The sequence below is a fragment of the Lycium barbarum genome, chromosome 6, assembly GCF_019175385.1.
Source record: "Lycium barbarum isolate Lr01 chromosome 6, ASM1917538v2, whole genome shotgun sequence".
NCBI classification, from domain to species: Eukaryota; Viridiplantae; Streptophyta; class Magnoliopsida; order Solanales; family Solanaceae; genus Lycium; species Lycium barbarum.
The window spans coordinates 24,299,914-24,321,804 of record NC_083342.1 but is presented as its reverse complement, the minus strand read 5'-3'; the positions used below and the strand labels follow the sequence as shown (position 1 = coordinate 24,321,804).

At 35.6% G+C, this 21,891-nt stretch overlaps 1 protein-coding gene across 4 annotated transcripts; it reads left to right on the top strand.

The window, feature by feature from the left end:
* The first annotated feature begins 9,061 nt into the window (after positions 1-9,061).
* Positions 9,062-18,292, top strand: LOC132643639 (GDP-mannose transporter GONST1-like). Of its 4 annotated transcripts, none has more exons than XM_060360117.1 (10): positions 9,062-9,317; positions 10,500-10,664; positions 12,350-12,578; positions 12,665-12,804; positions 13,170-13,299; positions 14,251-14,349; positions 16,684-16,838; positions 17,454-17,570; positions 17,676-17,773; positions 18,059-18,292. In XM_060360117.1, exons 1-10 carry the CDS (start codon positions 9,307-9,309, stop codon positions 18,121-18,123), a joined length of 1,209 nt encoding a protein of 402 aa, XP_060216100.1. In that variant the 5' UTR covers positions 9,062-9,306; the 3' UTR covers positions 18,124-18,292. The 4 variants fall into 4 exon arrangements, with proteins under 4 accessions (XP_060216100.1, XP_060216099.1, XP_060216102.1 ...); XM_060360116.1 differs by having other exon boundaries at positions 9,063-9,317; positions 10,497-10,664; XM_060360119.1 differs by having other exon boundaries at positions 9,066-9,351.
* The last annotated feature ends 3,599 nt before the right edge of the window (positions 18,293-21,891 follow it).

The window sequence follows — 21,891 nt, the reverse complement described above, 5'->3', positions numbered from 1 at the left end:
ATAATTACATCAAAATCCACCATCTCAAGTTCATACAAATCAGCCATGGTCGCACGACCTTTAATCACAATTACACAATTTCTATACACTCTAGAAGCAATAACATGAACACTAGAAGGCGTATCAACAACAAAAAGGTTCCAACAAAGGTTTGGGTTTCATACCCACATTAAGAGAAAATAAGGGGTCACATAGGATAAATTTAAACCCGCATCAATCAATGAATAAGCATCATGAGAACAGATGGTAAGGATACCTGTAACTACGGCGTCAGAAGCCTCAGCTGCCTCCCAACGAGTCAGCCCATAAAGTCGAGTTGTCCCTCCACCAGAAGTGTTAGCAACTTTCTTTCCTTTTCCATTATTACGAGCATTCTGATTATTATTGTTAGCATTACCAGCAGGCGAATTTTTAGCAAATGCAGAAGTGGGCGAATCATTCCTTTGGTTAGACATAACAGTCATCTCGCGTAGCCACTTTCTGCACTCCCTCTTAATATGGCCCATAATACTACAGTGATGACAGATACGATCTTCTCATACAGCGTACCAACTACTACCCTGGGAGAACCTGCTTTGGTTATTATTCTTTTGACCTTGCCTACCAGAAGTCACACTGGCGTTCGAATATGTGCCAGACTGAGCAGGTGCAGAATATCCTCTCCTCTGCCCTCCATTATAATTATTACCACTAAAACCACTAGCCGATCGGGCCTTCTTGTTCTGGTCTCGCTCTACCCTCTCCTTATTTTTCCAACTCTCTTGTTGTTCAACAAACCCAACCAAAGATGAGAAAGATGAGAAAGTGCAAGTAGGAGACATAGCAGCAGCACATGCAGACTTGATATGTGGTACCAAGCCTTTCACAAAATGAGTCAACCTATGCTTTTCAGTCGGAATCATATATAAAGCATACTTTGAAAACGGGTAAACTCCAAACAATACGCACGAACCGACTTGTTACCCTGTTCCAGCTTTTCAAATTTCGTAGCCATAGAAAATCTCTTCTCATCAGACAAAAACCTTTCCATGAACGCCTCTTCGAATTCAGCCCACGTAGGAGCTATAGCAGCATCACCCCTCTCAGACTCCCACATCTCAAACCATGCGTGATTAACATCCTTCAACTGATAAGAAGCAAACCTCACAGCCTCGAAACTATGGGCATTCATTGCCCTCAACGCCTTGAAAGTCTCATCTAAAAAGTGTTGGGCGACATCCACCTCTCGTGACCCGAAGAACTCTGGTGACTTTAAGTCTAGGAATTGCTTAAGTCTGCCTCTACCATGAGGTTCCACACCTCCACACTATTGCTGAGCCGCATCTAATGTAGTCAACATTTGAATAGCAGTTTGCATCGTACCAATCTCAGGCACACCAGTAACAGGAACAGAAGGAGCAGAAGGTGCTTGAGGTGGTGCTTGACTTCCAATATTATTTTCGTTACCAGCATTCGCGCCCCCAAGATTTCAGTTAGCTCTCACGGGATGTCCTCAGTTACCATTTCTGGATCGCGTTAGAGCCATTTCTATAATAGGAACGATTTAACGAACGCATTAGAATGACCCTAATAGGGTTTCAAGCTCTACAGCACAATCTGGAATCAAGAAGGATAACAAACACTTATAATGTCCTGGGGGTTTCTTAGTCATGCAGGTGATCAGGCTACACAAGGAAAACTCCACTAGACATAGCTTCACAGACACCGACAACAATCCTAGGACGTATTTAAACCTAGGTTCTGATACCAAGCTTGTCACGCCCCAAAAACCACCCTAAATGTGACCGACATCCGACGTCATGACCAATATCGGAAGAACCTAAAAGATGCAATAACAACACTTGAACTTGCCAGGTTCAATATTCACCTCCAACAGTTTATAAAATAATTACAATCAAATCATGATATATGAATTAAATCAGCGGAAGTCATTAATATTATAAAACTTAATCAAAACGTGATGAACGCCCAAGAGTTAAACAAAACTCAACAGCTACCCACAAGAATGTGTACGATGGAGCTTCTAAGATAAAAGAGTAATTTGCCTGACACATTGGGAGGCAGCTCGAAAAAAAAATAGATACGTAAATAAATATGATAAGGTGTCCCACGAATGAACATGTGGGCGCACCAAGTCAGCAGCAACAACAAATCCTTCCTAAGCGTTCCATTAAAAGGATAAGGATATCACACTTGCCAATACAAGCCCAAGAATCAATAACATCGAAGGGATGACCTTAGAGGTTCCCTAAACACAACGCACCACACCGGAATATGTAATGGCTATCCTTCCTCCCGAATAGCTAGGTATAAACCGCATCCCAGGTGGCGAACCTAGCAGTGGCCATTCTTCCTCCCGAATGGTTAGGCATTACCACACTAGGATCCATAGTGACTACCCTTCATCCCGAATTACTAGGCCAATACAACAACCACTTTCATAGCATAGAAGCCAATTCTTTATTCGTTTTAAGGTAGTCACATCATTAGTGTTCATTACGCCATATCGTAAAAATAATCATTTCAAAGAATGTCTTGAAAACGTTTACACTTCTTTAACCAAGATTTCAATGTCATAATTCATTATGAAAACATCATTACCAACCCTTAGCCATCATTATTGATCATCTCTTACAGAGGAAAAACATTTATAAACTTATATACGTACGTAGAGCATGATACAAACTAGGTTTAATGTGGGCTTGTCTCCTTACACTTATTAACCACAATCAAAGCAGGAAATAGAGTTTCAAATCATGAAAAGTTCACCTTTTTATTCAATAAAGAGCCTTGAATGAAATTTATACTTCCAAGATTAGTTTCAAAAGAAGATATACATCCAAAACTAGCTTTCGAAAGAAGGACATACCTTAATCCCGCTAAAAAGATACCAAACGGAATTCCCAAGGTTCAACAATCACACTAAAATGGTTTTAGATGATAAATCTTAGAACTTGAATCGTTTCTTGACGTTTTCTTGGAATTTCGAAAACTAGGGTTTTTTTCGTAAGCCTTAAAAACGGCTTCTTGAACCCTTTCATGAATCACTAACGGATTCCAACCTTGTAGAACTTTCTACTCTAACCCATTACTTTATTAATACTAGGAAAATTCAGAAAATTTACCTCTTAGATGAATTCCACACGCCCCTATCTTGTTCTTCTTGAGAATTCAAGAACTTAGGGTTTTAGAGAGATGATTTACTATAAAGAGGGGAAGGATATGGTGTGGGAATGATCAAGATTGAGTGAGAACTCACCTTAGGGTTAGAGAGACTTTTCTAGAGTTTTTTTCCTCATAAATATTGATTTAAAACAAAGTGGGAAATAACACAACGAAGTAGGACCTAAAGAAAATTCGAAAACAGAAAATATTCCCCGCTCCGTGTTGAGCCCGCGTCGCGGGTTCAACACCTGATCATGGATCCGTGTTGTCCACACAACATAGATCTAGCACCTGATCATTTTTGGTCTGTAGCTGTATTTTTGCGTGCTGGGTCCGCGACGCACGCCCAACACATTTTTTCAACAAACGATATTTGGTCAGTAAAATAATTATACATGCCTGTACGTAGCTCCATTTGAGCCCCAATTTATATGGTTGTAAAGGTATTTCAGAGACCTACAACTTTAACGTTTTAAGTTTTCTCAAATTCCCAACGCAAATACCCTAAAACTGGCCATAAGTGCAGACTGTCTCTGTTTTAGACGAATTTAGAAACCCTTAAGAACTCCACTTTTTAGTTTGACTTCAAAACGACTGTTTATCACCCGAATTCATCCCGAATAGATTCATATGGCTAAAATATCCACTTAAATACTAGTTTTTATACATTCACACTTAACTCGGATTTACGGGATGTTACATAATGTCAACTTAGTTAAGACTTGTATGATGTATACTTAAGTAATGGAGGCTGTCTCCTAGGGTATGAGTGACCATGGGTGTGACTTACCTAGGGCCAGGAAGGAGGGGATAAGGCTTTGAGTTTCAAGTCAAACTCAGCCCAGTCCCTTTATTCCAAGTTGTTGGGGTTCCCCCATGTGAATTCACACACTCATGGGACTCTCTGAGTTTAAATAAGTAAGAGTCCATGTATGCAGCATGTTAAATCACTCTCTGAAGTTCTAAAACGACATGAAATGCCTTAAAGGGTACACTGATGGCTTAGTTGGCTTCTGATTCCGGCTTGCATATATACCATGTTGCACTTTCTCTTCTCCTTATTTTGGTAATGTTTCTGTGCCCTTTTAATATAGTTTTGAATGTCAAATATGAGTAGATATGCCTCTTTCTGAATCTGAATCCTGATTTCTGTTTGAATAGACAAGAAATGTGCCTTAATATACTGGGTATATACAATTCTGTATACCTTTGGTGTATGGACACTTGTATATCTAGTATAACTATGGTATATCACTTATGTGGACTTAGAACCGGTATTTCTTTGCTATAGTAGTATTGATTTGGGCCTATTTCTTTTGTTCATCACATGACTGTTGGGTTTTTCTTATATTTACCAAGAACTTGTTTTCATTTTGGGGCTAAATGTCTCATCACCCCATTAAAAATTGGGCTCGTGGGCTCAACTTCTTTCCTTGCATTTACAATGTGGACTAGATTTCTCTTTTCTATGTATGTTAGGGAATATTGTCATATGTGCTTTGTGTGATATACTTGTATGGTTTAGTTTATATTAGACAAGTGACTAAGTGTTAGATATCTTCTAATTCAATACGTTTCTTCCCTTTGTGTTACATGCGCATGGATACCGAGGCCACTTGAGCCATTTCCTCCTATTTTGAAACCTGTTGGGCCCAAGGCCCAACTCTAATTATTTGATCGAGTCCGACGAAATGGAAGCTAATATTTGCATTGAAGGCTCACCTATGGGTAAAAATAGGCAACTGGTGGGCTTAGGTAGGTCCACCAGCCTAACTCTTTCTCCATTTTTATTTCATTTTTTTTATGTAAATGTATTTGTAAAACACTTGTATGATAGTGAAACTACTTTGAATGTTAGAACTTAGCAAAAACGTTTAGTATTATTAGGATGTCGCCCAAATGATTTTCAAACTTGGCTAATCCTACACTTTGCATGAAATTGGATTTTCTCTTAAGTTTAATTGGTTTAATGACACTATTAAGGCTAAATAACTTCTGAAATTGAATTAAATTGTATTTTGGGCCTTCCGCCCTTTGCGTAGTTCTGGGTATGATTTGGATAAAAAAATAAAAGTTTTGGGCCTTAACCCACTTTCAAAACCATTCTCATCAAAATGATATAACTATTTGGGCCTTAATATGAATCTGGACTGAATCGAAAAATGGATTTGGGAACTATTTTGGATTGTGATTGATGAAAACATTCTTCAGATATTAGACCAACTTTTGAGAAAAGATAAGATGTGAAGGACTCAGTTTTCAGAGTTAGAAAAATAGACTTATTTTGCCTTAACTTGGACAATTTTCAAAAAAGTAAAACGAAAGTCTTTTTGGGCCAAAAGCCCAACTTAAAGGGACAAAATCAAAGAGAAATATATTTGGACCAAGTTTTGAGTAAGATGGCTTTGGTGTAGACTATGTTTGACATATGGAGTTTCAATGAGACTAAAATTGGACTTAATAAACTTTTCACTTTCTATTGTAGAGACTAAAATTGGACTTAATAAACTTTTCACTTGCTATTGTATACTTATATTATAAAAGGGAGATATACTCCACATATTTTCTTATATATACGTAATAAAAAACCTATAAGAACTAAACTCATATCATTAAGACCAAAATAGTAGCGAATCTACTCGGGAGAAATCCCGAGTGTGTCTTGGTCTAGAAATGACTTGAACACTTATACGGATTTTTGAAACCACAAATGCCATTTTTCAAGGGGACATTTTGTTGGAATTTTAAATTTTTGTGATGAGCATGACATTTGCAAATAAAGTAAACATTTCTCAAGCAAGTAATCACAATTAATCACATATCGAAGCTTGTAGGTCAACTGTATTCTATGGATCCTTAATACTAGGGTGCTTAAAATCTTCCCTAGGGGATCACCAGAACCTCTTACCTCGAACTCTGGTTTTAAAGGATTTTTTCTCTCGTTTGAATAAACCCTTTTGCCCGATTTTCCTTATTTCTCTTAATAAAATTAGGCGGCGACTCTAAAAATACTAAAATTCATTTAGAACACCAACAACCTCTTGGTAGCTTTTATGCACCCGCGTAAAAGTAAAGCGTGGCAAATAGATTGTAATTAAGTCCATCCCACTAGGTATACTTCATTTATTTCACATGAGATGTTGATAGGAATTTTTCAACATCCACGACTTTTCCTTTTGCATTATCGCTAAATTTCACTATTCCTCCACCCAATTTTGTGATTGATTTGAATAGTCTCTTGTCACGTGTCTGAACATGCATTGTGAAACTAGCATTTTTCTTTGTAATTCTTCTTGTTATGTTCCTAATAAACAAGGGTTACTTCGTCTTAGGTATCCAATCTTGCTTGAGTCCTTTTTAGTCAGAGAAAAAAGTACTAGCTTCATTATATTTTTTTAGTTCTCCAGAATCATACATTCTTATCCACATATCTATATCGAAAATGAGCATCAATATGACTAGACTTACCATAATAGAAACATGAGAAAACAGAAAATTTATCAGGGTTTCTTTTCATTTGACTTGAATGATCTAGCTGATTAGTTAGACCTTATGGAACTCCGACTGGAGGATTTGTGCACACCATTAATTTGTAATTGCGATTTCACAAGTTATTCTTGAAGACCCACATGTTTGAATTTGAGGGTAAAGAGCTTGATAATCTCAGCTTCTGAAGGTAACCGGAAGAAAACGTTAAAAGCTTCGGTCACAGCAAATGGTAACACAACGCCGCCGTTAACTCGCTCGCTTCTAGATCTCTCTCAATTTCACAAATTTCTAATTTGATTTTCCTATTTTTTTTTTCTCGTCTAAGTCTCTTATGTTCATCAAGAACTTTTTATAAGTCTTCCAAAGCTAAATCTATGAAATCTTGGAGTCCATTGCATTTATCATAGTTACAGAGGTCTCACCTAGAGCCACGCAACAAATATTAGCAACTTTTGTGATCTACATTCTCATCACTCCAGGCTCCAAAAATGTTCTTCTTTTGATAGCTTCTGGATGATTTTCTTTTTAGTTCTGACGATCGACTGCCACACTCATAGTATTTTCGTCATTCTTTTACTTTGAACATGAAATTTTAAACTCGTAACTCTGTTCACTCTATCATATCTTTGCAATTCTCACATGGTGGTAATATTGAAAGATGTTGTAGTTTAGCAAGTGTACATGTTATTGCAAGCTTTCTTGCATGCAAACTTCATGACTTTGCATCAAGAAATACAATACATTCTATGTTCTTATTTGACCAATATAATTGTCCTATATGATTGAGTTAAAAGATCTTTTCAATAAGTTATATCAGCCTTGATCTACAAGAGAAATTTGTTTTAACCCTTTTAACTTTTGGGATTTGAGAAACGTACAATACCTTCTTCCTATTTTGAATGCGACATAAAATTCCCTTGATAAGAAATGAGCCAGTCATTGTTGGTATATTAAGAAAAAACTCATGTTCAAATTTCACAGATAATATTCAATAGACGTTTGACCAAAGGATTTGGGACTAGGATTTGAAGTTTTGATTTGAAATCAGTGTTTGTTTATAAAATGTGAATAAAACTTACTTTAATTTATAATCATGATTTGAAATCTCAAATTTTTCAAAAAGTAGAATTTCAAATTCCGAGTTGTGATATTAATTTTTTAAAATATAAAACTTGACGCATAAGTTTATAGTTTGCAAAAACAAGCCCATCATTTTTTTTTAAAAAAAGGTCTCATGCTCGATCGACGGGAAGAGATTGTTCGTACAATGGAGTATTAAAGAATACCTTGTTACTACTATTATTGATTTATTGGACTAATGGATCTTTGTAAAATTATGTGTATTTAAAAGTTTGTAATAACATATAATCACAAGCATTTATTTATAAAAGGAATATGGAGATATGAGATTATTAATGAAGCGCCTTAAGATATTTCGATATCTTATTTATGAACAATGTTTTACTCATTTGGTAAGATTATATAAGAGCTAAATTTTTTTTTTTATAGTTTCACAAATTATGTGGTTTTCATGTTCATGAGAAAAAAATACAACTTAAGAAATCCAAATTGCATGTCCAAATAAAATTTCAACTACAAATCAACCTAATTTAAGTAGGCGTTTGGACATGCGATTTCATCTCATGGGATGAAATTTCAAATCATTCAAAAAGGCATGATTTGGGATTCCAAATCATGGTTTCAAATTTTTTAAATGTAAAAGTTGGCTGATAAGTTTATAATTTGCAAAATATAGATCCATAAGTTGGTTGATATATTTACCAACCATTGATATCAAATATTAAAAGATCTACAAGTTGGTAGTATATTTATAACAAATTCACTCTTACCAACCATGTGGAAAAATTATATTAAAGAGTAGTTAAACTACAACTCATGTTCAATTTTTCATTTTATCGAACTAAAGTTTAATCAATTGGTATTGTATTTCTTTTGAAAGGTCTTCTATTAGCGTATTTTGTTATGACCTATGATTTGTTCATTGGTAAGATTATATAAGAATTGAGAAAGTTTTGATGGTTTTCACGAATTGTGAGATTTGTTTATAAGAAAAAAAAATATAATTTAAGAAATCTAAATTTCATGTCCAAACTTCAAATCATCATGATTTGATTTCGTGATTTTAAATCATGTCCAATCACTTCCTAAATGATTTGAAATCATGTACAAACGAGACTCAATATAAGTGCAAAAAAGAAATTTCACTAAAACAAGAAAGGGTGGCTAGCTACTGAAGTTGGGGATTTGAAATGTTTGACTTTCAAACTTGAGTCTTTGACTGTGTTTTATCAAACATGCCTTTTGCCAAACCCACTTTCCACTCTTTCATTGGCATTATACCTAAAAATAGTCTGGCCAAACAAACGACATCGTTTACAAACTCGAATTTAAAGTGACACTTCTCTGAGTCAAACAGAGATATTCCACTCTTAGCCAATTTTTGGTGCCCTTTTTGAGATTTAAAACAAAGACAAATATATTAGCACTCGCTTTACTTACATCTCTTCTTTCCACATACTATATACATATAAACAATTACATATCTTTAAATTTTTATTATTATTTTAAAGCTTATATGGTTGCTTGTTCTTTTTTCATACAAATTGAGGAGTTGACAAGCCTTTATTTTGGATGAATCCAAGGTAATTGAGTGACTCTTCTGATCAGATATATCATGTATGTATATTATTTCATAATGGGTCCATTTTATTTTCTTGTATTTCCTTAAAGATTCTTACTTTCTTGAATTCTTGATTGATAAATGAGATGACCCTTTGGTCTTGTTACTTCTAAATGAGAAAGCTTGTGTCTTTTTTTCCCTTAACTAATAATTCAAGTTTACCCTTTGCTTCTTTCTTGGTTTTAGATGTATCTTTGAGATGATTGGTGTGTCATATCAGTTGCAAGGCTTTTTGAAAAAGAAAAAAAAAAAAAACTTTGAGAAGGAAAATGAACTGTTACTGTTTGATTGTTTGTCTGTTGTATTACAGTTTGTGTTGCATCATATTCAGCTACGGTAAAAAAGGATAGTGCCATTTTGCTTGTTTGAATGTCAAAGCTAACAGCTTTGTTACTTGAGAAACTTTTTAAGTAAGTTTTTTAAATAAGCCAAACATAAGTTTCTTGGCTTCCTTTTCCTTTAACTTGGTTGAGTAGGTTGGCTGTTTTACTCTTGTATTTTTTAAACCTGTTTTGAATAACGCTTTTCTTGAGCTGAGGGCCTATTCGAAACGGTCTCTCTATCCCATATTTGTGTAGGGGTAAGGTCTGCGCACCTTGCCCTCCCAGACCCCACTTGTGAGATCACACTGGGTATGTTGTTGTTGAGTAGGTTGGCTGTTAAGAGTTCGGGTTGCGATTGAGCTCAGGTTTTGGGCATATCTTTGCCTGCAATCACGTGTGTGCTAATGTATAGTCTCTTTCAGATGGAGAAATTTTATATAGTGCTATTATTTTTGGCTAATCTTTATGAGGCCAGTAGACTGAAATTGTACGTGTATTGGGGCTAAGCAGCCATTTCCTGATTCAAAGTTTAGCATGGACCTTCTCTAGTTGTTTTGGCTGATGTTGATGAAAGTTATTGGCTGGAATAGTGCACAATAAATTTCAGTAACAAGGGAAGTTCCAGTCTTAGTTTCCTTCATGTTAAATCTTTCTGAGTTCGATTTTAAGCTTCATTCTGATATTCATGCTTTATATCCGTGGAATCCAATTTTTTATGCTTCGTGTATGATGAATTCCTATGGTTGATGTCTAAGTTGCAGCCCTCTCTGCCACTTTATTGAAGCTTATAGCCTTATTCATTTTCTTTTCAATTGAAGAAGTTCACCCGTGGCTGCCTCTCTGGATTCTCCTGATCCAGCTTTGGAAAGGGTTGTTACAGAGGATAGTAATAACAGTAGCCAAGGCGGGGAAAGAAACTTCTCAGCTCATCAACCAATTTTGCTGGATCAGGTCTCCGGTTCTTTCAGAAGAGAAGTAGTTAACAGGTGCACTCTACTGATGCCATTATCATCTTCCTTTTTCTACATTTTAACTGTCTTTGATCATCCTCCTTCAAACTTAAGGGTTTGTTTCTTGTTGGTGGAGCTTGTTAACGATCCTTGGTGATATGTTATTTTCTTGTTGGTGGAGTTGTTTACTGCTAAGTGCTAATAAATTTCATGCAACTTGGTAGTAATTTAATAGGCAAGATAGCTGCTACTTTCTCTAGGTATCTTGGAGATTCAGCTGAGTTTACAACTGAGAACATACATGCTATATGAAGATTTATATTTTTCATATATTGATAAACATAGGCTTCAAATTATGGGAACTGTAGTCCTTCTACTTTGTGCCTTACCTTGCAAAGATGGTGCATCTTTTCTTTATTCCTTGTAGGGGTAGCTGCAAACACTGTTTTCTAGTTTGGATACAAGTCTTCATTTTGCATTATGTTCTCGAAATAGTGGATGTAGAATTGGAGCTTTCACTATCACTAATATATTTCCTAGTATCTACATGTGTATAAATTGCCTAAGGAACTGCATGTCTTAATGTTTGCATTCAGATATCTTAGTCTGTTTGTCTTCAATCAATGTTTGGAATTTTAAATTTGTGGAAGCACAATTAAGTAATTAAATGTATGTTCTGTCTAACAACTTAAGCTTTAAGATGAGATGGTCACATATTACAACATGGTGTCAGAGTAGACAAGAGGTCTGGGTTCGAGTCTCCCCATCACCATTATTATCAAAAAGGATTTGCACGAGCTTGGCCCATGAAAAAGGCCCGCATATGAGGGGGCGTTTTGAAGCATAATTAAGTAATTAAATGTGTGTTCTGTCTAACAGATTAAGCTTTAAGATGAGATGGTCACACATTACAACAAAATGTAATTGTTTATTCTGGGTTTCTGCAGAACGCTGCATTGCAGTGGGTTCTATTGTGGTTCAAACTTAAATTTTGAATATATGTGTACCTGTATTGTTGCTTGCTTCCTTGTCGTGAATTGCTCGTTCCCAACTATATAGGGCCTCCTCAACCTGCCTGGTTCATATACCAGTTAATCCTACCTCGCTTTATGAAAGCCTTTTTGGTTAGTTACTGATGCCGAGAGAATAGAATAAGTTTTTGCAGGGATTGAAGTGGCAATAAGAGTTCAAGCATCTTTCTTTTAGTGGAAAGAGATAGTACGTAGGGAAAGGAGGGGGGGGGGGGGGGGGGGGGGGGGGGGTTCATGCTGTGTTTAGCACTCATCAATTTTGCACATTCTCAAGTGGTCCGTTCATATATGCTAAAGCATATGTCGTGTCTCCGAAATACAGTGGGATGAAGGCTGCGTTTTCTCCTTAAGTTTCCTTTTTGCAGTACTAGGGACTCTAATAGGCAGTTGCGCATTGGTTTTATTTGTCTCAACAACAAGAACAACATACCTAGTGTAATCCCACGAGTGGGGTCGGAGGGTAGAGTGTATGCAGACCTTACCCCTACCTTGGAAGTTAGAGAGGCTGTTTCCAATAGACCCTTGGCTCAAGGAATTGGTTTTATTGGTCTGTTGTTTATATTTCATGGTCAAGTCACAAGTTTTGACTAAGTATGTTTCAAGCGGATCATCTAAAAATAATGGTCATACCAATGAGAAGAAATTTTAAAACTTACTATATTGATGTTATTCGTTTTTGATTGCCTTCAGATCTCATTCTATGAAGGCTGTAAATAGAGATGATGAAGATTTGGAAAATGGGATGTTGGAGAAAGATACAGAGAAGTCAGTACGCAGCAATAAAGTTGTTACAGTACACAATAAGGCCTTGCTATCTGGAGTCGCTTATTGTATTTCTTCCTGTAGCATGATATTAGTGAACAAGTATGTACTTTCTAGCTATGACTTTAATGCGGGGATATCATTGATGGTCTATCAGGTACTTCCCGATCTTTGTTATATTTTTTGAGCTTATTGAGGTATAGAGGTAGGGTAATGACAAATAATCTTTGACCCTTTATTCAGAATTTTGTATCAGTGGTGGTGGTTTCTACCTTGAGATTTTTTGGGATAATTTCTACGGAACCACTCACTTGGCGGCTAATCAGAGTCTGGTTGCCTGTTAATGTTATATTTGTTGGGATGCTTATAACAAGTATGTTCAGGTATAAGATACTCCCTCTTCGTGTTTGTTGTACCATGAATTTCATTATTTGAATGTGCCTATTGTTTTATGTAAGATTATATATATTGGGAGTTCATTGGGAGTAACAGACTTCTGGTTCGAAAGTTTACAAATGCGTTAGTTTTACTACTTCAAATATTAGGGCCTGGCAAGGTGTTCAAATGGTTTCTTTTCGCTGGTCAGTTCTATGATCCAAAATTAGAAGCAATTTCTTGTCCAATTTGAGGAAATAGGAACAAAATGGAGTAAAAACTCTCAGGAGCAAGTTCTAAAGGTCAAGCTTCAAAAAGCATGTGACGATGACTTGGCAGAATAGCTTACTTCTAATTGTCTTATTTCCTGCAGTCTAAAGTACATCAACGTTGCTATGGTCACTGTCCTGAAGAATGTCACTAATGTGATAACTGCAGTTGGTGAGATGTATTTATTCAACAAAACCCACGATAACAGAGTTTGGACTGCTCTTTTTCTGATGGTATTATAGTAGCTTAAATAGAATTTTTGCTTCAATGTTTTCTCGTAGTAAAAGTATTGTAGTTCTGCTCTTTCCACTTGCACTTGATAGCACCACAGCTAAGAGTGAACAAGATAGCATGCATCAAATCGTCTGTGGTTGATCAAAAACAGTTATTACTCTAGGCTTTACATTTTCTTCTTGTCACTTGGACATAATACTCTGCTATTATTTCGTTTTTGTTTTTCTTCTGCGAGTCTAATACGCAACAATCTAAAGATAACTAGTATAACAAGGTCAGAACTGTCTACTAATATTTTTTTCAAATCTGCATCATGTCCATTACTGATTCGTGGCCAATCAAATGCTACTCTGTATTGGTTCTGATATTATTAGAGTGATTCTAGCCTCTTTCATCCCTGTACTTGTATAAAGTAATTTGTTAAGGATATGTCTCGTCGCTTTGTATTCCAGAATTTGCATTAGCATTCCTTTTTTAGATAATTAAAGTCCAATGCATTTTGGTGATCTAATTTACAAAATAGCTAACAAATGTATAGGTTTTGTATATTTAAGTATAAATTTACAGATAATATACATAATCAATGTACTTGATTAAAAAAAAAATATACATAATCAATGTATATGTGTTGTATATTTTGGCTAGCGCCCGTAATTAATTTTGTCTGATGAGACCAAAATGAATAAATCCCGAGCCAATGCAACTTACGATTATGAATAGTGTGACATCTTCTTTTTTCGAGCATTACTTCTGATACCAGTGGTACTTCTGGTATGAGTAGTTTTATCATATCAAGCCCAAAAGTATTTGGAAGTCCATCTTCAACCTTATAAAAATCATGACTCTTACGTCATTTGACTAGAGATGCATATACTGGAACTAAATTTGAAATATGATGCATTTGTGAGATTACAGTTGTAGAGATGTAACTCTTCAGTTGTGCTTTGCAGATTATTTCAGCAATTACTGGAGGAATCACTGATCTTTCTTTTCATGCCGTTGGTTATACATGGCAGATTATAAATTGTTTCTTGACAGCATCATATTCGGTAAGTACATCTTTGTCTTGTCGTGTTTCCTTTTCAGGGTGCTATATTATCTGGCATTTGTTTCTTCTGGGAATATAAACTTCGTGAAATTCGTGATTTTCCTTATAGTTGTCAAGACATTTGAACTTTAGATAGAAGATATAGCATAGAGGGTGTTTTGGCTAAACTTATAAGCTGGTCAAACTGACTTTAAGCACTTTTTAGCTCATCTATGTGTTTGGTAAACACCAAAGTACTTATAAGCCAAAATCTGCCAAAAGCCATAAGCTAGTCATCCCCAAGTTATGGTTTTTCAGCTTGCAAGCACTTTTGATTTGACCAAGTATTTTACTATTTTATCCTTAATATTTTTCTAATTCTCAAGATATCCTTACCGAAATAAAACTCCTAGCTGTCTCCTTACTCTGTATCTGTCTTTTCTCCTTTTCTTTACAAGGATACTTTTAAATTCATAATTTTTTGCAAAAAAGTTAAGGGTATCTTAGTCATTCTAACAATTTCAGCTTCTAATGAAGTAGAACTGCAAAATTTAGATTACACCGATATATTTCAAGTTTATATGAGGGGTCCTATCGTGAAAATATCTGATGGGAACATATCGCCTTGTAAACTTTAAATGCGGAAAGTGTATTATGCAGTAACCAAATTACCATATACCTCATATTGTTACTATCTCAAAAAAAAAAAAAAAAAAAAAAAAAAAAAAAAAAAAAAAGAAAAAAAAAAAAAAGAAAAACAGTATACCTCTTTATGTGCTCTCAATATGAAACTAAAATGATGATACAGTTTTGATCTTGTAATGTTAATTATGGTATACACATATTCAACTGGTCAAAAGAGTAAATTTTGCTAACTGGATAGAGCAGGTCCAGCCTTATAAGAGAAAAGAAGAAGTAAGGATCCGAGACTGGTGCTTTTACAATTTACATGATACAAGCTAGTGCTTTATTTCATATGGTCTGAATGATTAATTCATAATCTTGAACCTGAAGATCTAACGTTGACAGTTTGCAAACAAAATTTTCAAGTTGCAAACCTAAGTTTCTTATTTGGATAAGGGCAAAGGTGCAATATACCTCTTGTTACAAAAATGGTGCAGATATACACCTGCCGTTACAAAATGGTGCAAATATACCCCTGCCGTTACAAAATGGTGCAAAAATACCCTTTTCACTGACAGTTTTTTTTTTTTTTTAAAAGTCATTTAGGTTATTTTTTTAATTAAAAAAAATGCCGCGTGACTTTAAAAAAAAAGTCTACCTATTGTTTTTTAGTAGACATATTTTTCTAAAGTCACATGGTAATTTTTTTCTGGTGTGTCGAGTGTAGTTCATTTAAAAAAATATCTCCATGACTTTCAAAAAATAAGTCTACCCATTCTTTTAGACGAACCAGACCCGACTACTAAAAAAAAAATCGGTAGAATTTTTTTTAAAGTCACGTGACATTTTTTTAAATTAAAAAATAACCTAAATGATTTAAAAAAAAAATCCCGTCACCGAAAAGGGTATATTTGCACCATTTTGTAAGGGCAGGGGTATATTTGCACCATTTTGTAACGGCAGGGGTATATATACACCACTTTTGTAACGAGGGGTATATTTGCCATAAATCGCAAAGTTGAGGGGTATATTTGCACCTTTGCCCTTTGGATAATTCTGAAGTCTGAGACATTTGCTGAAAAATTTTAGTAAGGATCGTTTAGTATAGTTCTCTTCTCGTGTCTGTGAGAATCAAATTGAAAGCTCCTTCATGATTGTCTTTTATAATATCAGAATTGAGAACTGATTATTAGTCTATTCACCCTTTTGAACCTGTAAATTAAAGAGCCAAAGCTTCAGCTCAGCTTGTTAATGTTCAAGTGCATTATTGACTCGCCTCTTTTAATTATATGTAATTACATAAAATAGGATACTATAGTTTAACTATTCAAAATATAATTTTCTTGTTATTTATGTGTAAAGATTACTAACTATGCATATAATAGATTTAACGTTACAGTCCAGGTAAAAATACTTAATGTTCACAGCTTAATTCTTAAAATGCATTTATTCGAAAATATACATACATTTCTCAAATAAATATACAATTTGAGCTTGAAATGAAACTCGAGCTTGAGCTTTGCTGAATTTAAGCCTAGTTAGATTGTAAACTTGTCCCTTATTCCCGTGCTCATCTTATCCCATTTGTTTTTCTCGAGGTTACATTTTATTTGATGTACTAAATACACTTGAAAATTTCTTAACTTTTGGTGTATCTTCTTCAATATGTTGACCTGATTTCCCATGCTAATGCTTAAATTAATTTTTTTTTCTTAAAAATCTTCTGGTGCAGTTGACTCTTCGCAGGGTGATGGACACTGCCAAGCAAGTGACTAAATCTGGGAACCTGGATGAATTCTCCATGGTCCTGTTAAATAACACTCTTTCACTGCCTTTAGGCATTTTGCTTATATTATTATTTAACGAGGTGGACTATCTTTCTAGAACGTGAGTTTTGGTTTCTTAAAGTAGCAACTTCATTTCCTCAATTTTTTATTTATCTTGTCCGTAAGTAGTGACCTTTCTCTGAGGCATACACATCACATGTATATGCATGCTTCGTGCCTATTGTTAAGAGATAATTACAGTCCAATTTACAAAAGAGCCAGCAAATGTATAGGTTTTGTATATTTAAGTATAAATATGCATATAAAATACATACAATATACATAATTAGTGTATAGGTTTTTTATATTTTGTCTAGTGCCCGTAATTAAGTTTGGCCGATTGACCAAAAGTGAAAGAAGCCCAAAGGAAGGAGAATTTCATATTTTGGCAAGTCTCTGGGGTCCTTTTTTACCTTGTCCTTTCTTAACTTGAGTCCTAGTTATCATTTGGTCAATTTAGTTTGTAAGACTTAAGAGAGAAAGTTGTGCTGGTTACACTAGTTGGCTTCAGAAGATCCTTCAAAATTGCCCAATTTAGTTAATAGATACTTCTTAAGTTATGGAGCTTTCTAATACTATCCTTGTGCCCTCAATATTCAGTTCCAAGTGGTTACTATTTTATCATAAGTCAATTCTGTTTGATTGAAAAATTTGCTCCTATGTATCTTTATGGCAGACCACTATTACAATTGCGAACATTCTGGTTGGTCGCAACCTTTAGTGGATTTTTGGGCTTAGCTATTAGCTTCACATCCATGTGGTTTCTTCATCAAACAAGTGCCACTACTTATAGGTAATGGTTCTTTTCATCTGAGTACACTATTTCATTTTTTTCTTTGAGTACTTTGACACTAAATGTTTCCCTGTTCGAATTTTATTTGATTTTCGCATTCTGCAGTCTTGTCGGGTCACTAAATAAGATACCTCTCTCTGTTGCTGGTATTTTCCTATTCCATGTTTCAACAAGTCTGGAGAACTCTGCCAGTATATTCTTTGGTGAGTGCTTGCTCTTTCTCTGTCTTAGTACTTTTCTTAATCAAAGATGTGCTTCATTTAGTTAAGAACAATACAACAACTATTATGCCTCAATCCCAAGTAAGTTGGGATTGATTATATGAATTCTTACTGTCCATGTTGCTCCATTTAAGCTCATCCATATTCTATGTTGTGAGGATTCGTTATAATTAGATTAGATTTACGTTGGTTGCCAGCCTACTACAATCCTCCTATTTTATCCAGTCGTTAAAAACAGTGTTAAGATAAAAGTCTTGCATTTTGCAGGCCTCTTGGCTGGAGTGTTTTTCGCCCGAGCAAAGATGCAGGAGAAACCTCAATCTCGATCCTGAAAGTCGAAAACCAACACCCTTTCCTTTGTAAATTATCTCTTTACTTAAATTGTAAAGCTTGTTGTATGCTAAAAACTATGACATGATCAATCTAATCAATTGAAGAGATAGATCAAGATTTTCATTCATCATTGACCTGTCTATTCTGATACTAACCCTCTTTACTGTGGATTCTGATTCTTGTACTTTCCTTATTCCTATTGATCATATGATAGATTAGAACTCATTTTCTAATTTAAGTTTTATGAGTTTGTCAAAGGACAATTTTTTAATATGAGAATCTTGAAAATCTTCCAGTGTTTATTCAGTCTTGTAATCTTTGTTGAAGGAGCCAGGATTGTAAGTATTCTTGTAAAACCAGAAAATGCTAAGTAAAAAATCTTTTCTCATGATCAATGATCTCTTTGTACAATTGCCGAAGCCCAAAAGTATGTGAAACACGAGAGAGGGGGTGGGGGGGGGGGGGGGGGGTTGAATTGTAAATTTAAACTTATGAGTCAATTGTTAGTGTACTTAGTCGACTCCCCTCCAATTCTCAAAAGCCAAGTTAGCAAATAATTAATCGTAAGTAAATGTAATGCAGAAAGTAAATGAACACGGATAGTTTTATACTGGTTCAGATTACCGGTATGGTGCCTAATTCAGTCCCCTTGGGTTACAAGGGTTCCTTAGAGCTTTTCAAGTAACTTGATCACAGATCTGGTTCGGAGTGAACCGTGACTCTGATTTTGACTCTTGTCAATCTTTCTCCTAATGACAGCCTCGACCTGTATAGCTAACTATTCTCTCTTTTCTTTTCTTAACACTATATTGCTCCCATACTATAATGCTTTTTACATGATGAAGAGTAAATAACTGTGTTGCTCAAGTGAAGTTGTAAGTGTCTCTAACTCTCGAGGGTTGTATTTATATTGGTGTGCAGTCTTGTATTGTGATCTTCAACAGATGATGAAGAATCAATCGTTCCATTTGATTGATTCTTATTTGTTTGCTCTAAGGTAACCCAAGCGAATTTATATCAATCAGGGATTTTGATAATAACCACTGATTGATCTTGATTCTGATTCTTGCTTCCTCGTGGATGATTCAATGTCTTCTTTCCTTTTTGGAGGCAAATGTAAGAATCTTCTGGGCTATGTCTTCTTTCCTTGTGAAGGCTTTGATGAGTTGCCATGTACTGGTACTAAGATTGATTTGTATGCTTTCCTTGTGTAGATTACTTGATTTACTTCGTGACTGCTTGATTGGTCTTCTTTTCTTGTAGAGAAGATCCCGGTTGTCTTTCATTAAGATGCAGGGCCAGCGGTCAAATAGTTTCCTTGTATAGCTGGCTCGCCTCTTTTGATTTCGAGGATCTCTATTTGCTTCCATCATCTTCCTTTTTGAATCTCCTACACATAACACGTAAAATTGTCATCATTAAAACATATAGAATAAATATTGTTAAAGCTAACAATCTCCCCCTTTTTTATGATGGCAACCAAAAAGGAATATGACATTTTACTTCCCTATTGAACTTGAGAAGCTCCCCCAAAACATGTGCTGGAGATGCGTAAACTAAGTCCTGTTGAGCTAAATATGCTCCCCCTGAGTATGTGCTGGAGATTCTGCATTCAACTGCATTCCTTGCTGTTCTTATCCCCCTTTGACATCATCACAAAAACAAAACAAAAAAAAACACACACAGGGCAAGTAACACATAGCAAATAACAGGTAGCAGCAGAATTTGTTAGTCTATCCTAACTAACGGGGAACACAAGCAGTCCCCTAGAAACCAGAACAAACATCGTTAATAAGGACAAACCAAGTCACTACAAAAAAAAATTGTCCAGCCAAAACACATAAATAGTCTTAAGAGGAGCGCTTCCAAAAGTATTTTAAGGTGTTGATGATGCGGTCAGAAAAAGAGTTATAGGAGGTTTCAACATTCTGGGACAAAGTAGAGTAGGAGCTTGGGACAGCTACAGCGAGATCATTGTTGGAGGTTATGGCATTCCTGGAAAGAGAGTCGACTCGCTCGATCAGCTTGCTCACGATCCTGATGCCTTCCTTTTTCAACCCTTCCATTTCAATCCGCAGTTTGCTGACGTCACTACCCCTTTCTTTTGTGCTTCTCACAATCTTCGTAAGAGAGTCCTTAACCTGCTGGATACTCTCTTCTATAACACCCAAACGCTGCTTCACCTTAGCAATGTCCTGTGTCATAGAAGGAGGAAGTGGAGCACAACCTGGTTCGACCTCTACCTTGACCTTGACAACATCCTTTTTGATCCACTCATTGTTAGAAAATACAAACTTCATACAAGCAAAGGCATGATTGTCATAGGTAGAGTGTACCTCTTGCGCAGAATAATCAATGAGATCAACAAACTGATCCTTAAGATTGCGAGAGATAAGCATACCGTATAAGAGGCTAACAGAAAGGGAGGGGTCCTCAACACTTTCAAACATATATTCTTTGAACCACCGAGCCCAATTAATTTTGTATTTCTTGAGTTGACAATAGACCACATACACATCCCTGTTTGTAATGTTGCTCAAGGAGCCAACTGGGGGTAAAAGGGTTGTAGCAGTGATATGAGCAAAAATGCGATTAATGAAGCACAGGTTGGAAGGACCAAAATCCGATACGTCCGACCCAGGTTCAGAGATAAAGGCACGGGTTTCTTCAAGGGAGAATTCAAAATTCTCAGGCCAACCATTTTTCATATACTCAATTTTACCAGAAAACCTAACACCGAACACTTTTTCAAACAAAAATTCTTTTATCACCAACCGAGTACCCATAACAAGGGTTTGCAATTCACCACAATCTTTGGACAGACGAAGATACATCCTAACAGGTTATTCAAAAACCTCATTTTCACAAAGCAAAAATACAAAGGGTAACTTTTGGGTTTTAAAATATGCACTTACATTGCAATACATGTCTCTCATTTGGTCAAGATTGACGATTCTAACAATTGCAATATTGTCATGCCCCAAAACCCACCCTAGACGTGACCGACATCCGACGTCATGAACAACATCGGAAGAACCTAATAGATGCAATAACAACACTTGAACCCGCCAGGTTCCATATTCACCTCCAACAGTTTTTAAAATAATCACAATCAAATCATGATATATGATTTAAATCAGCGGAAGTCTTTAATATTATAAAACTTAATCAAAACGTAACAAGTTCCCAAAGAGTTACGCAACAACTCTTTAATTACCCATGGGATGAATGTAAACTATAGAGCTTCTAAGAATAAAGAATGACCGTCTAATTATCGGGACGCAGCCCGGAAAACTAATATAGATAAATGGAATGAATAAATAGAGGATGACCAACGAATGAGCATGTGGGCTCACCAAATCAATAGCAATAGCAAGTTCTCCTAGCGCTTTAGTCTCCACGAACCTGCTCTTCTTCATTACCTAACATACCATAAAAAACAACAATGGTATGCCTGAGTACTTCGTACTCAGTGAGTGCCTCGGGGACAATATGACATATAAAAATTAGATACAATAATAAGTAAAGAAATCAGTTCTGGAAACCATGTGAAATCATTATTAAGCAGTTACTCAACTTGGTTAAATAAGCTTGTCAAAACGAAATAAAACCCCTTTTTATCAAGTTTACAACTTTTGGTTATGTCCTTTCAATTTTCCAGATTATCATCAGTAATACTTTCATAAAGAGATAAAGATATCAAACATGCCAATACAGGCCCAAGAATGAATCACATCGAAGGGATGACCTTTGAGGTTCCCTAAACA